At 44.3% G+C, this 14,873-nt stretch overlaps 1 protein-coding gene across 4 annotated transcripts in view; it reads left to right on the top strand.

Moving 5' to 3' along the window:
* The window catches only part of COL14A1 (collagen type XIV alpha 1 chain), a 144,791-nt gene that overhangs the window by 86,581 nt on the left and 43,337 nt on the right, over nucleotides 1-14,873 (top strand). For all 4 annotated transcript variants that reach the window (XM_077932746.1, XM_077932748.1, XM_028736227.2 and 1 more), the window contains 6 exons: nucleotides 638-776; nucleotides 5,522-5,664; nucleotides 5,990-6,099; nucleotides 6,335-6,493; nucleotides 11,864-11,941; nucleotides 12,072-12,158. In XM_077932746.1, the coding sequence (XP_077788872.1) occupies nucleotides 638-776; nucleotides 5,522-5,664; nucleotides 5,990-6,099; nucleotides 6,335-6,493; nucleotides 11,864-11,941; nucleotides 12,072-12,158 (716 nt within the window). The remainder of the gene's footprint in view (nucleotides 1-637; nucleotides 777-5,521; nucleotides 5,665-5,989; nucleotides 6,100-6,334; nucleotides 6,494-11,863; nucleotides 11,942-12,071; nucleotides 12,159-14,873) is intronic.

Below are 14,873 nucleotides of genomic sequence, written 5' to 3'. Positions count from 1 at the left end.
GCTCAACTTACAGCAGTATAAATAAATATGCATTCTCTAGAGCTCATGCTTTGGATTTCAAAAGGTTTAATTCCTGTCAGATGCTTTGTACACCTTCTTGCAGCAACTCCTTAAGCCAAGCTGGTGCCAAATGTATTGCTCGCCTCCCTTTGGACCGGATCAGCGAGGCTGAGAGAGGGGTATTGTCGTCTGGGCTGCCCAGGACCTCCATACATGCCGCCCAGACTTACATACCTTAGAAAGTCACTGCAGTGCTTCTAATGCAATGGTTTGACTTTGTCCCCTGGAGGCGCACTCCATTGTCTCTCTAGACAGATGGATGCCAACGACGACGACAATTCCTGCCATTTTGTTCAGCAGCTTTCAGTTGGAGGAGAATTCACTACTGGGCAACGCCATGTTCCAATCGCTTTTAGCTGACAACCTTTTCCACTTTTCCTTTCAAGCACCATTAAAACATATGACACTTGAGCAAGTTGACGACCACCTTCTTACATTATTTTATAGGGTTTTCTGATATGAAAGTTCCCAGGGAAATGTGCCCATGCTAGTAAACTTAGCAGTGGTATAAATCTTCAGTCATTTTCACTCCCAAGCCACATTAAGAGAAGTCAGTGACACGTGTTATCTTTTTCAGGATTCAAAATGATGGAGATGTTTGGTTTGGTGGAAAAAGAGTTTGCAACTGTGGAAGGGGTTTCTATGGAGCCTGGAACATTTAATGCCTACTCCTGCTACAGACTGCATAAGGATGCTTTGGTTTCCCAGCCAACCAAGTATGAACTCTAGATGTATTCTTAAAATATGTTGGTGTAATTGTAGCCAAAGCTCATAGAAGCTAAACCATAGCAACATTTTCTAAATCTGCATCTAAATACTGGATTTGTAAGAGCAGGCCCTACCATTAGGCAAGAGAGGCAATCCACCTCAAGCTCAGATTTTGGGTGACAAATTGTGAGTGAGATCCCATGGAGCTTTTCGTTCCTCCCTTCCCTCTGCAGCCTCACTGTGCACCCCCAAAATCTGCTCTGAATGATTGGAAGACCCTCTGGAGTAACAGAGAGGGACATTTGAGTTTCTGCCTTAGGTAGCAAAATATATAGGGCCCATTTCAGAAGCTCTGTGTGGTATTTAACCATTACAAAAAATAGCAAAGCTTTCAAGTTATTTGGGGGCATGGCGGTAAATGTTTTCACTGGTGAAAAGGTGAGGGATTTTATGGATGCAAATGAAGCAATCTCACTAAGCAAACAGGACAGTGTTTTTTGGGGAGAAGAAGTGAAGAGACTGCAGCACCTTGCAGTTCAGGAAAATGCAGAATAGTCGTGAGTTACTTATTTGTGTGTTACTTACTCAGTGTTTCCCAGCTTTATCATCTCTGAGCACAATCAAGTGCAAGATCTTCTGCACAACAGAATACATTTCCACGTGCAGAATTTCCCCCATCACATGCAAGTTTCTCTAGATCTATGGAATTCTCTCCACCCCCAGTGTACCTGGTTGATTATGAAATAAGTATCCCAATTCCAAAATCTGCTTGGGAGGCACAATCCCTCCCCACTACTGGCGAGAGGGGATTTCCTTAGTTCTCCAGATGTCACATTCCTGCCTCCTGTCAGTCATTTGATTGGCAGGGGAAGGGGTTGAGTGGAAGGTCTGTGAGTAGCACTGTTCTCGGAGCTGTCTGAATTAGGGCATCTAGCTATAGTATTATTATTCTTGAACCAAGCTTTGGCTTGCTTCCCAAGAAGAAGTGGTGGGCAGAACCCTCCTTCCAAACATTTACAGTAAGCATCTCTCCTGTAACGCAAGTCTGCCCGGACTGCCTCTGGAATGTTACCAGTATTAATCTTTACCTTGGCCAAACCAATGTGCTTGCCCCATAAATATATATATATATATATATATATATATATATTCATTAAAACCCCTCGTCATATGTCACACTCTGGCATGAGGGCTGAGTGCTGAAAACACGAGAGAGGAGCATATTGAGTTTCAGAGAAAGTTGAGTCCAAGAGCAGGATTTAACTTGGGAAGGGAAGCATGCTGCTTAAGCGGAGAGATAAAGCTAACTCAGCCCATGTGTGGATTCTGAAAATGGTGGTGATTAGAAAAGTCAAGGCTTGTGGGAGAGCACAGATTGTAACGTGGCATTCGGTGCTGGAAGAAGTGGGAACTTACAGGGTGGGTTCAACATGGCACACTTCCAATTGTTCTGTCTGCACAATGATTTGTGCTTGCCAGATGGAATATTCCCCTCCCCCTGTTCACTGTTCTCTGCGTTCTCCTGCTCCCACACCCGAGACAATTTCAGGGGATGCAGGAGACATATGGGAGGAAGCTGTATCCCACTGTGGCTGAAATACCTACATTGGCTCCCGGTACGTTTCCGAGCACAATTCAAAGTGCTGGTGTTGACCTTTAAAGCCCTAAATGGCCTCAGCCCAGTATACCTGAAGGAGCGTCTCCATCCCCATTGTTCAGCCCAGACACTGAGGTCCAGCGCTGAGGGCCTTCTGGCGGTTCCCTCCCTGCATGAAGTGAGGTTGCAGGGAACCAGGTAGAGGGCCTTCCGGGTAGTGGCGCCCATCCTGTGGAATGCCCTCCCATCAGATGTCAAGGAAATAAACAACTATCTGACTTTTAGAAGACATCTGAAGGCAGCCCTGTTTAGGGAAGTTTTTAATGTTTGGTGTTTTATCGTGTTTTTAATGTTCTGTTGGGAAACCCAGCCAGATGGGCGGAGTACAAATAAATTAGTAGCAGTAGTCGTAGTTGTTAGTGATGTATGGAAGTGAGAGCTGGACCATCAAGAAGGCTGATCGCCGAAGAATTGATGCTTTTGAATTATGGTGCTGGAGAAGACTCTTGAGAGTCCCATGGACTGCAAGAAGATCAAACGCATCCATTCTTAAGGAAATCAGCCCTGAGTGCTCACTGGAAGGACAGATCGTGAAGCTGAGGCTCCAGTACTTTGGCCACCTCATGAGAAGAGAAGACTCCCTGGAGAAGACACTGATGCTGGGAAAGATGGAGGGCACAAGGAGAAGGGGGCGACAGAGGACGAGATGGTTGGATAGTGTTTTCGAGGTTACCAGCATGAGTCTGACCAAACTGCGGGAAGTAGTGGAGGACAGAGGTGCCTGGCGTGCTCTGGTCCATGGGGTCATGAAGAGTCGGACACGACTAAACGACTAAACAACAGTCGTAGTTGTAATAGTAGTACTATTATCCTGTCCCAGCGAAGACCATGGGCATGCTCCACGACCATCCACTCCCCGCAAAAGTCCTTGCGGGGTTGTTTTCTGCACAAGCAGAAATCTTTACCACAGACAAAGCTTGTTAGGTGAATCCTGCCCAAGACCACTTGCATTGGTGGAGAACCTTAGGACTGGGCCCAAATGTGGCCTTCCAGGTCTTTCCATCTGAGCTTCAGAACTCTCCCTAGGACACACCTGCTCCCCAGGCCACCCTCCCTCTCCTCAGGCCCCACCCTTTACAAATCTTGCTCTGTGCCCTCCTTGCGTGGCTCCTTTTCCTTGACTAGATGTGATTGTGATAATTCCCCTTGTTGGCCTGGATGGAGAGGGTGTGTGTGTTTTGGGGTTTAGAAAGCTCTGGCTTTCGTGTGACAGAAATGTAGCCTAGTGTACAAAGGTTAAGAGTCAGCCCTGGGTCTTTTTGCCTTTGGCTTTGTCCACCTTTGCCTCTGATCCACCACACTACAGGCAAACAGACCTTGGAAAGTTTCTCACAAGGAAATGTGACTCTCAGGCTGAAAATATTTACCCACCCCTGCTGTAGTGCATCCCATGTTGTTTTACAAATGTAGGTCATGCTTAGCCGGAATGAAACAGGTTGGCACTGCGCACACAGCCATTATTTCAGCCTTCCCCAAGCTGAGCATTAAAGACAGTAAGAAATGTCTTTATTCCTTTCACAAGATGCCCTTTTCCCTGTCTTATATGTTTAATTCATTGTTAAAAACATGTTCTTGAAAGATCCTCTGAGCCTTTGAGGTAAGAGCAAGACAAAAGATTGCTTTATTCATGTGAGAACAAATACTGCCACAGAGTTTGGGCCATACCTAATTAGGCGTGTGCAGCTTAAAGGTAAAGGCAAAGGTAAAGGTACCATTGACCATTAGGTCCAGTCGTGACTGACTCTGGGGTTGCAGCGCTCATCTTGCTTTATTGGCCGAGGGAGCCGGCATACAGTTTCCGGGTCATGTGGCCAGCATGACTAAGCCGCTTCTGGCGAACCAGAGCAGCGCACGGAAGCGCAGTTTACCTTCCCACTGGAGCGGTACCTATTTATCTACTTGCACTTTGACGTGCCTTCGAACTGCTAGGTTGGCAGGAGCAGGGAACGAGGAACGGGAGCTCACCCCGTCGCAGGGATTCGAACTGCCAACCTTCTGATCAGCAAGTCCTAGGCTCTGTGGTTTAACAGCACCACCCGCGTCCCTATGTGCAGCTTAGATTCTGTGTTCGAGTGCTTGCAGAGAAACACAATGTGTTCAAATTCAACCCTACAGTGGCAAATGCTACCTGGGACGCAACACTGTGCTTGATGTTTCATTTGCTTAAGTGGTGTTGAGTCTTGGGTTGCGCACAAGGTGGATAGCTCTCACAGTAACTCTCTGGTTGGTCTCTGTCAAGTAACTGGAGGAGGAAATGAAATCCTATGAAATGCGGTTACTGTATCATAGGCTTCGCTTCAGCAAAGGCATTAAGCATCTCTTCTTGGCTGCCCTCCTCAAACCACTTCCTCTGGAGTCGTCCCGAAGAGATGAAATTGCCCCACGGGAGCAAGTCTGAAGGCTGCAATGTGGTTAGACTCTTTTCTGCATGTCAGTTTCAAGATGTGTGAAATGACATCAGAAATATAATTATAAAAAAGTTTGGGGCAGTCGGCCACTCATCTTCTAACAGCTTAAGGGTGGCTTAACTAGAAGAGGCAAGTCTACTGTAGCTGGACCTCCAGGTCATTTAATTAAAAGTTTTAAAGGAGAAATAGGTGGTTATATGTAAAACTGAGAATACTGTAGGCTCCCTAGTTTAAACGTTTTGGAATGAGGCCAGTGAGAGCATTGTACTGCTTTCTAAGCTCAGTTGAGTAGACTTCCTATCTGCAGCAGTCTTCTTTTGCATAACCAGATGATCGGCAAAGGGCCATATCACAAATGCATTGAGAGCTATGTCTGCTTTTTGGTAATGTACATGTTGAGTGTATACATATGTACGTATGTATGCATGCCTGCATCATCATATAATAAAATCAGACATAAGGTGGCTTTCAAATAAAAGATATAAACCACAAAAATTAGCAACAAACGTAACAGTAAAGAAAAGCAGCAGTTTGAAATTAGTGCTCGTTGGTTCTTTCCTTTTGCCTCAGAAGTGCTAATTCAAGAAGATAGGAGCAATTACTACCTGGGCGTGGGGAGTAGGTGTGCTTTCAGGACCCCATTTCCTGTGATGACATCAGTTTCTGGAGCCTTATTTTCCTTTTACAGATATCTACACCCAGAGGGACTTCCTTCAGATTATACCATTACGTTTCTCTTCCGTATACTCCCTGAAACGCCCGAGGAACCGTTTGCTCTCTGGGAGATTCTGAACGAAGAATATGAGCCACTGGTTGGAGTCATTTTGGATAGTATGTTCATTGTGTCTTTATCATGGACCTTGATTGATTGATTGATTGATTGATTTGGTTTGTTTATATTCTGCCTTCCCATTCAAGGAGACGAAGGAAGCCATCACTGAATTCCCTGCCACACCCCAAAAGAAAGTTATGACTTGTACCCCTGTACATTGTTCCCACACTCTTTTATGATAACCTATTTCTATTTTCTATTTTATCAATTTGATGAAGCCTTTAAAGAAAATAAATTACTCGAAGGTATCTAAGTTGATGTTCCTCCTTTAAAAACCCCTGTAAGCATATATCTCTGAAACATGTTCTGTCTCACGCTCCACAGATGGTGGCAAAACATTGACTTTCTTCAATTACGACTACAAAGGTGAATTCCAGACTGTCACTTTTGAAGGACCTGATATAAAGAAAATATTTTATGGAAGTTTCCATAAGGTGAGATTTGCTGAGACATTCGGGGGGGGGGGGGGGAGAATATGATCGTGTAAAAAGAAGTGATAATATTCTGAATACTTTTTTCTGGTTTTGCTTTGTCCCTACCGAAAGTAGTGCTAGAATGGGGAATTAGCAGGTGTAACTGTTGTTGATTTTTTGAAAAACCCTATATGTATCTTCCTGGGCTTTCTTTTCTTTTCTTTTTGGTATTAAACACATAATTTTCTTCCCTCAGTTGCATGTTGTCATCAGCAAAACTACAGCTAAAGTTGTGATTGATTGCAAACAAGTGGGTGAGAAGATGATCAATGCAGCAGGCAATATTACTTCTGATGGGATAGAGGTACTGGGAAGAATGGTTCGATCGAGAGGGCCAAGGGACAACTCTGCACCAGTAAGTGAAGCAGCTTGGTGTTTTGAGCTAAAAGAGAGCATTTTCTTTTTTTAAAAAAGGTTGTCATATCAATATAATGTTCATGATGTAACGTGTGTAATGAGAAAGAAAGCTGCTATTTGGTCATTTAAATGTTTGCCTGAGAAATTCTGGCTCATATAGAAAGCTGACAGTCAGAAGAATTAAATATCTGCCTTGGGTATCAGGAAAACTCTTTTTAATAAGTTCTTAACATGCTAGGGATGATTCCATGCCTAGATACATTGATGCGTACAACACCCACATTGAATAGTTTCATCAGAAGGGCACCATGGACAGTGATAATGGGAGCTGCCGAGAGATCTAAAAGAATCAACAGGGTCATGCTCTCCCTGTCCCGGTGAAAGTCACCCCATGGGACAATTTCCATCCCCACAACCAAACCTGAAACCTGACTGTTAGGTTTCCAAGGGGTTGCTCGAGAGCGAGCAGGCAAATACCTCCCTGCTTGGCTGTGAAACCTTGCTTTTGGTGTAAAAAAAACTTTATCTGTCCAGAGCGCCACTCTCCCATGGCTGACTCATTCACTGGCAGAATCCGTGAGTGGGTGGGGCTTAAAATTTCCCCAGCAAAGTAATCACTTGACGCCCAGTCTGCGCCTCCCCTCTCGGTGCGTAACCTTACTGCGCAAGGAGGGCGTGGGTAACGGTGGACCTCTCCCCTGCCTGCTTTGCCCAGGCAAGGTGTCCTGGCAACGCCTAGCCTCCTCCGAACCCTGTAGCTCCTCTTCACTGGAGGCGTGGTTACTCTCCCCTGCAGAGGAGGAGCTGCTTTCCATGATCTTTGGGGGCTCTCTGTAATCCATCTGGCTTTTCCTCTCTTCCTTCTGAACTGATGGCAGTTCCCTGACACTGATCAAGGTGGATCTAGAAAACCAGTCCTATCCCATTGTTTCTGGGGTTGTGTGGCAACCACTTGCTTGAGTGCAATGCACAGAACAATGATGTCAATCACTGGTCTATAGTTTCTTTGGGGACTGGGTTAAGGTCTTCAGTGGTGGTGGTTGAATTATGGATTCTTTTCGCGAAAGTGGTACTAGCCCATTTTAACAAGGCATTTACCTTCTTCTGGACCCATCGAGACACCACCGACTTGTTGGAAGTGAATGGGTTGAGCATACAGGTGGACTGCCCAAGCACCTTTGTTAACAGCCTGAAGACTGAAAGTCGTTTGCTTTGGATGCCTTCACAGTTTGGACTTCATTAAGGACTGAGTCCATATTTTGGTGAATGCAAGCAATTTTATCCTCAAAATGTATTACAAATATGTCTTGGCTTGCTACCAAAGGTACCAACATATCTCCTTCTTGCAAAGGGACACTGGATGACCCTCTTGTTCTTCACCATCATCTTGATAATGAGTTCTTAAGTTGTATGCAAATACTGGTGTTCATAAACTTGTGATTCTAAGAAGAGGATTGCCCTTATAGTGTTGTTTCCTCCAAATGATTTGATATCACCCTTTCGCAAGACACCAAACCCTCCTCTTACCAAGACTGGATCTCCCATTCGTCATCCCCAAAAATGTCTTCAGGAACAGTACCATTGCATTCTGGGGATTAGAGAATGAAATAAGCTGAAGCTATAGGAGGAGAGATGGGTTTGTGTCAAAGTTGGACAATCTACCCATGGCCTTTGACCTTTCCTGAGCAGCTAAGCTCCATTAAACCTAATAGGACAAAGACTCAAAATAGACCTACTCAGTGCTTTTTTCTGGGCGTACACATACCCCTAAACATTTTGTGAATCTAAGTTTGGCCTCATTGAGGGACAGTATTTCAATATGAGTAGGAAAATGAGAGTACCCCTAAACATATTTTTTTTTAGGGGGGGGGAAAGCACTGGACCTACTGCTTCTTGACCTGTCAGGAATATTTATCCCAAAATTATGCTAGAAGAAGAAGAAGAAGAAGAAGAAGAAGAAGAAGAAGAAGAAGAAGAAGAAGAAGAAGAAGAAGAAAGAAGAATTGCTTTCAGGCCTCAGGCTTAAATATGGGAATGAATACATCAAGCCTCACAGAACAATTGAACAAAACAACCTTTGTGACTACATTCCAACAGGGAAAGACAAAGATGAACTTATAAAAGGTTGCAGTTAAAGGGCCTTTTGTAGAAAGAAAAAGAAAGAAATGATGGCTTTTGTTAAGAGAGTCAGAACTGTATGAAGGATAAATGACATAGCAAAATCTACACCCACAGAAAAATGCTGGTTGCCTTCAAGTGAATTGGTTGGTGGTTATGTAAGTCCCCAAGCATGCATTTCAAAACACAGCTCTGTTGCTCCGTAATGTACACTCAATTACATCAGTTACAATGTTATCCTAAACATTAATAAAGCCTGTGTTGTATGATGCAAATTCGAGGATCCAAAGGTCTAATGCTTTCTATGGTTCAGGCAGGTAAACCCCCAGATGTGCTCATGTCTTCTCTGAGCCAGGCAGATGTCTAGTCCCTTTTCACTGGGGTCAGCCATGGTTTTTGCTGTTACTGGAGGGAAGGTATATTCCCAACTATGCCTGGCACCTTGATTACAAATTAGGAAGCTATTTTCCTGTGGAGAAATGCAGCTGAAATCATTGTTAATCAAAATAAATAGCATTCCAGCAGCTTCAACGTCTTCAAACTTGCTGTAACCTACTGCAATGCTTTCGAAGCAGCATTAATATTCAGTAATAAAGAAGGCTGATTGCCGAATAATTTATGCTTTTGAATTATGGTGCTGGAGGAGACTCTTGAGAGTCCCATGGACTGCAAGAAGATCAAACCTCTCCATTCTGAAAGAAATCAGCCCTGAGTGCTCACTGGAAGGACAGATCCTGAAGCTGAGGCTCCAATACTTTGGCCACCTCGTGAGAAGAGAAGACTCCCTGGAAAAGACCCTGATGTTGGGAAAGAGGGAGGGCACACGGAGAAGGGGACGACAGAGGACGAGATGGTTGGACAGTGTTCTCAAAGCTACCAGCATGAGTTTGGCCAAACTCAGGGAGGCAGTGGAAGACAGGAGTGCCTGGCGTGCTCTGGTCCATGGGGTCACAAAGAGTCGGACACAACTAAACGACTAAACAACAACAACAACAATGATGGCTAGGCTTTGTGATATTTAAATCAACTTATCAAGTTCAAAGAGCACCCCAGACAACTGATCCCTGGATATGTGCAGACTGTGATGCTCACACGAACATACTCTGACCACAAAAAGGCTTCCCTATTTATATTGAAGAGGACCTCTCTGCATCTTCAGATAGAGCTCTTTCCTCTCCCTTCCATGAATGTGTCTGCTTATGCACATGCAAGAGCTTGTATGTGGACACCAGCAAATTAGGGCAGTATATTTTTTGCATTTATGTTGTGTTCCTTAAAGCACCCTAGAGAGGCCGTTTGCTTATTCTGTCCAAATCACACACATGAGTTTTACTGCTGTTCGGTCCAGTCCTTCACAGATTTCTATGGATTTGTCTGCATCTGAATCTTGACCACGTGAAGTTTAAATGTAAATGTCCACGAGTAAATGCCTCAGAAACAAAGAAACCTTTGTTTAGGAACTCAGCTGGAATAAGAAAGAGCAACTCAGGTCACAGTTTAAAGTCAGAAGAATGGCTGATTCAGCCGGTTTCAGCATCAATGTAATAAATCAATTCAAACCACTGTTTCTTGGTAATTTACTAAAAAAATAAATATGCAATATCACATTGCATCCTTAGCTTGATTAATACTAACCCATGAAACAGAAGAAACCCACTTTGAGGTTTTTACTACAAACAAGGAGTATAAAAGTGTTGTGAAATAAATAAATACAATAAGGAAATAAGGGCATATCATTTTCATTTGTTGTGATGGGATGAATTCCTGTGAGCACACAGAAGTATCAACAAGAGGCGTATTATGTGAAACAGCTGAAAAGATGTAAAAAAATAATATATCACATTGAGTCTGTGATCCCCTAAGCACACACACAGGGGATTTACATAGAACATATTTCTAAATACAAAATTCACTCTTTTTAGTAATATTTTTTGTAAAAATATTATAATATGTGAAATGTAAGGATCTTGTGGAAGCAATCCTATACACAAGAAGCTGCCATAAAGCAAGCAGGAGGACGTTCAAAGTTTCTTGGGAAGAAGGATTGATTGCTAAACCCTTCTGGGAATAGTGGGTCTCTGAGGGGAACAGGGGTCTCCTAACATCTTGCCGCAGCCTTAACAAACTAGTTTCTAGGATACTTTGGGGGAGAAGCCACGACTGCTCAATCTGGTATGATACCCCTTTAAATGTACAGTACAGATGAGGCCTGTGAGCAAGCATTGCTTCAAGTCAAAACCACTACACTATTAAAAGCCAAGCATCTATGTCAGCTGGGATGCGGGTGGTGCTGTGGGTTAAACCACAGAGCCTTGCCGATCAGCCACAGAGACTTGCCGATCAGAAGGTCGGCGGTTCGAAACCCCGCAATGGGGTGAGCTCCCATTGCTTGGTCCCTGCTCCTGCCAACCTAGCAGTTCGAAAGCACCTTAGAGTGCAAGTAGATAAATAGGTCCGGCGGGAAGGTAAACGGTGTTTCCGTGCGCTGCTCTGGTTCACCAGAAGCGGCTTAGTCATGCTGGCCTCATGACCTAGAAGCTGTATGCCAACTCCCTCGGCCAATAAAGCGAGATGAGCGCTGCAACCCCAGAGTTGGCCACGACTAGACCTAATGGTCAGGGGTCTCTTTACCTTTACCTTATCTATGCCAGCAGCTGCATAGCTCCATGCTTTGCAAACTGAGCAATCAGCTCATCGCTGAAGCTTGCAAAGGACCATGGAAGCACCAAGGATCAGCTGGTTGTCATGACCTTTATAGTGCTTGTATTGTCTTGTGCAAGTCCCTTTGGCCCAGCCATGTCTCCACCTGCTCCATGTCTGACACCACATATGAGGTCAGATGTGTATGGCTTGGCCAAAACAGCCTTGTGGGTCAAGTGAGCAGGGGCAGAGCAAGGGGGTGTGGGCAGCACTGGGTGTCATCCTGAGGGGGGAGTGACATTTGCCCCCCCTACCTGTGACTCCCAAGCCTACAGCGAGCAGCGGCAAAGCTCCCTCCCTTCCCCTGGCTTGCTGTAGGCTTGGGAGTCACAGACGGGGTGGTGTGTGACAAAAAATAAATCTGCACCGGGTACCACCTCACCTTGCTACGCCTCTGCAAGTGAGGAAGACCAAATTAGGTCTGTAGGCAGGAGGGTCCCTCCCCATGCTCCAATCTAAGGCAATTCTTTTATTGTTTGAGATGGCTCTCCTTCATTGATCTTCTCAAGCGGCTACATCTTATGTTATATTTCCCCTTTTTCAAAACCAGTTCCAGCTGCAGATGTTTGACATTGTCTGCACCACCTCATGGGCCAACAGAGATAAATGTTGTGAACTTCCAGCTTTGGTAAGCTCTCGCTTTTAAAAACTTCTGTTTCTTGCCATGTGGTTCTAATTTAATTTAACATCAATGCAGAATGATGCCTAATTTGGAATCTACCGAACCAGCCATGACAGGGCCTTTTTTTTCTCACCAGAGGGACGAAGAAAGCTGCCCTGCCCTACCTCATTCTTGCTCCTGTTCTGAAGTCAGCAAGGGAGCTAATGGACCCCCTGGGCCACCGGTAAGGTTTTAGTCATGTTTGATCTCATGCTTGACAAAGTTGAACATGAACTTATTTGAACCAAGAAAGGTCTGATGCTTTGAGTATGTTTTGAGTATAGTGGTACCTCGAGTTACAGACGCTTCAGGTTACAGACTCCGCTGACCAAGAAATAGTACCTAGGGTTAAGAACTTTGCTTCAGGATGAGAACAGAAATCGGGCGGCGGCGGCAGCGGGAGGCCCCATTAGCTAAAGTGGTACCTCAGGTTAAGAACAGTTTCAGGTTAAAAACGGACCTCCGGAACGAATTAAGCTCTTAACCCGAGGTACCACTGTATAGTTTTGTATGTTTGGTGGTTTATTTTGTCTCAACTGGTTTACAGTTTAGCCAGCACCAGGCCGAGACATTTTGCCACCTGAGGCAAACCACAAAATGGCACCCACTGCCAGGGAAGAAGGGGTGAGTGTAGAGTTCAATTGGGAACAAGGAGAGGAATCAAATCAACCTGACCTGATGGTCGAAATCAAGTGCCGTCACGTGGGGACCTATATACCCTGTCTCTCTCCTAACAGAAGCCATCATACGATGACCAAAAATGTTTTAAAACAAATTTATGGCTGCATACACACTATACCTTTAAAACACATTAAGCGTTACAATTTGGTTTGCTGGCATGCTTGTGGCTTGTAAAAAAAACTCTCAAGTCTACTGATACGCTAAGTAAAGTCCCATGAGAAACACACCACAAATTTTCACTGGAGATAAAATGTCTCATTCATTCCACCCAAATCAACCAGACAGACAGGGCGGAGGTGGGGGGAGGGAATCTAATTCCTCATCATGTTTCAATTTGGACAGAAAACAAGTGTGATTTGGACTTTTTATTCCCTCTAATAATATTGGAGTTGGTCTAAGTTCAGCAAATTAAATCAAAATGTGGAAAAAGAAATACAGGTTTTTAGAGCTATGCGCTCATGTGCGTGTGTGTCGGCAGGCAAATCAAGGTGTGAGCGCAGGAAACAGCAGTTCTTCCATGAAAACAAGGCACACAAAATAGCTGACCCTTTCTTTCTCTCTCTCTTTAGTATCTGTGTTGTTGGATAGTCACAGAAACACACTCAGATGAAGCCTAAGTGGTTCCCCTCCCCCAACCCCCAGAAATGTGGAGTCCATAATATTAATAACTTGTGGCATGAAACACATGGCATTACGACAGGCAGTGTTGTGTATTGCAATGATCCTTGGGCTGGATGTTCAGTGCATCTGTTTGGACAATACATTCAGAGAAACATTACCATGGGCTCCTTCCACCCCGCCACAACCATCCCAAGCCACTGTCTGTGAAAATAAAACTCATTGTGGTTTGGAGTCAGTAGCTGGTTTCCCTACACTACAGCACTGTCCCTAAGAGAATACTTCTGTACGGGCAGTGGTGGACCTTGGGTCTCAAATTCCAATGCCAAAATTTGGTGCCCTCGGCCTCTCACCTTCCATTCTACATCCTAGTTGTGGCACCCTCCACCCAACCCCTAAGGCTTCACGCCCAGTGTGATCAAACCACTTGTGCTCTCCTAAATTCATCTCTGCTACTAGGCCCCGAACCAGGAGACGGCCTAGACTCTGAACTTTTATTTTAAAGTAAGTTCCTTGTGGAAGGAACTTCCTGGTTCATTCTGAAGACAATTTTGGGTCTTCCTTGGGGTGTGTGTTGGATTCTATAGCACTCATGCATCATAGGCCTCTCTTCACTCATTGGCTTAAAAACCCCCTGAAAGGAGCAAATTGTTGCTGTCGTCATCATCATCATTTCTATCTTGCCTTCCCCCCTCAAAGGAGTCCAGGGCAGTAAATACAGTTACAACCTAGGCAACCATCCTCCATTGTCTGAATGAAGGATTCAAAGGAAGATACAAATTTCACAAAGCATGTGAAAATTATACGCAAACCTGTGTCCTTTTTTGTATCCAGTGTGCTGAGCCCAGAAAATTCTGTTGTTCTTATTATTATTTATTAAATTTGTACACCACCCAACACCTGCAGGTCTCACTCACCCTGTTCCTTGTGGTTTACTTTTCCTCAGAAACAAACAAAACTTGCCCCATGTCCCTTAAAGTTTAGCAATCCAGCCTCCATTTGTAAAGGCCCATTCAGAATTCTGGCTATTGGTCTTGTTTAGGTTTGACAGAATGTTGGGAGCTGGTTGCACACAGGGAGAGAAAGAGCACTGGGAAAGGGGAGGGAGAGATATATTCTAAAGCACTGGACTTCATCCAGTGGGTTTGAATCCAATTATACAAATATACAACTTGTGTACAAGTCGGTCAGACGACTCAATTGCAAAATTCAGGAAAATAAAAACGAGAGCTGCAGTTCAGTTTGTGCACTATTTCAAGAAGTGTGAATTAGAGATATTTCCATGAAAATTGGAACTGAATCCCCCCCCCAAAAAAAATCTGTTTGAGCTTCATGTGTTTCCTGGTCTCTGCTGTAGAGCAGCACCGTAACTTGATGTGAGGAGGTAACCTGCTTTTAGTAGACTTCCCAGTCTCTTCTTTTTGAGGCATTTTATCAAATATTGAAGCATTGCTTTCGTTAATAAGTTAGGGAGGAAAATAATATGTACTTTTCTTTAAAAAGGAAGAATGGAGGTATTGGGGATAGTGGGATATCATCACTCTCCCTAAAAATGAACTTGGATGCTGAGTGTCTCCAGGACTAGAGCCAAAACATGGAC

Source organism: Podarcis muralis, chromosome 8, assembly GCF_964188315.1.
Source record: "Podarcis muralis chromosome 8, rPodMur119.hap1.1, whole genome shotgun sequence".
Taxonomy (NCBI): Eukaryota; Metazoa; Chordata; class Lepidosauria; order Squamata; family Lacertidae; genus Podarcis; species Podarcis muralis.
This window is presented reverse-complemented; position numbering and strand designations above follow the sequence as displayed.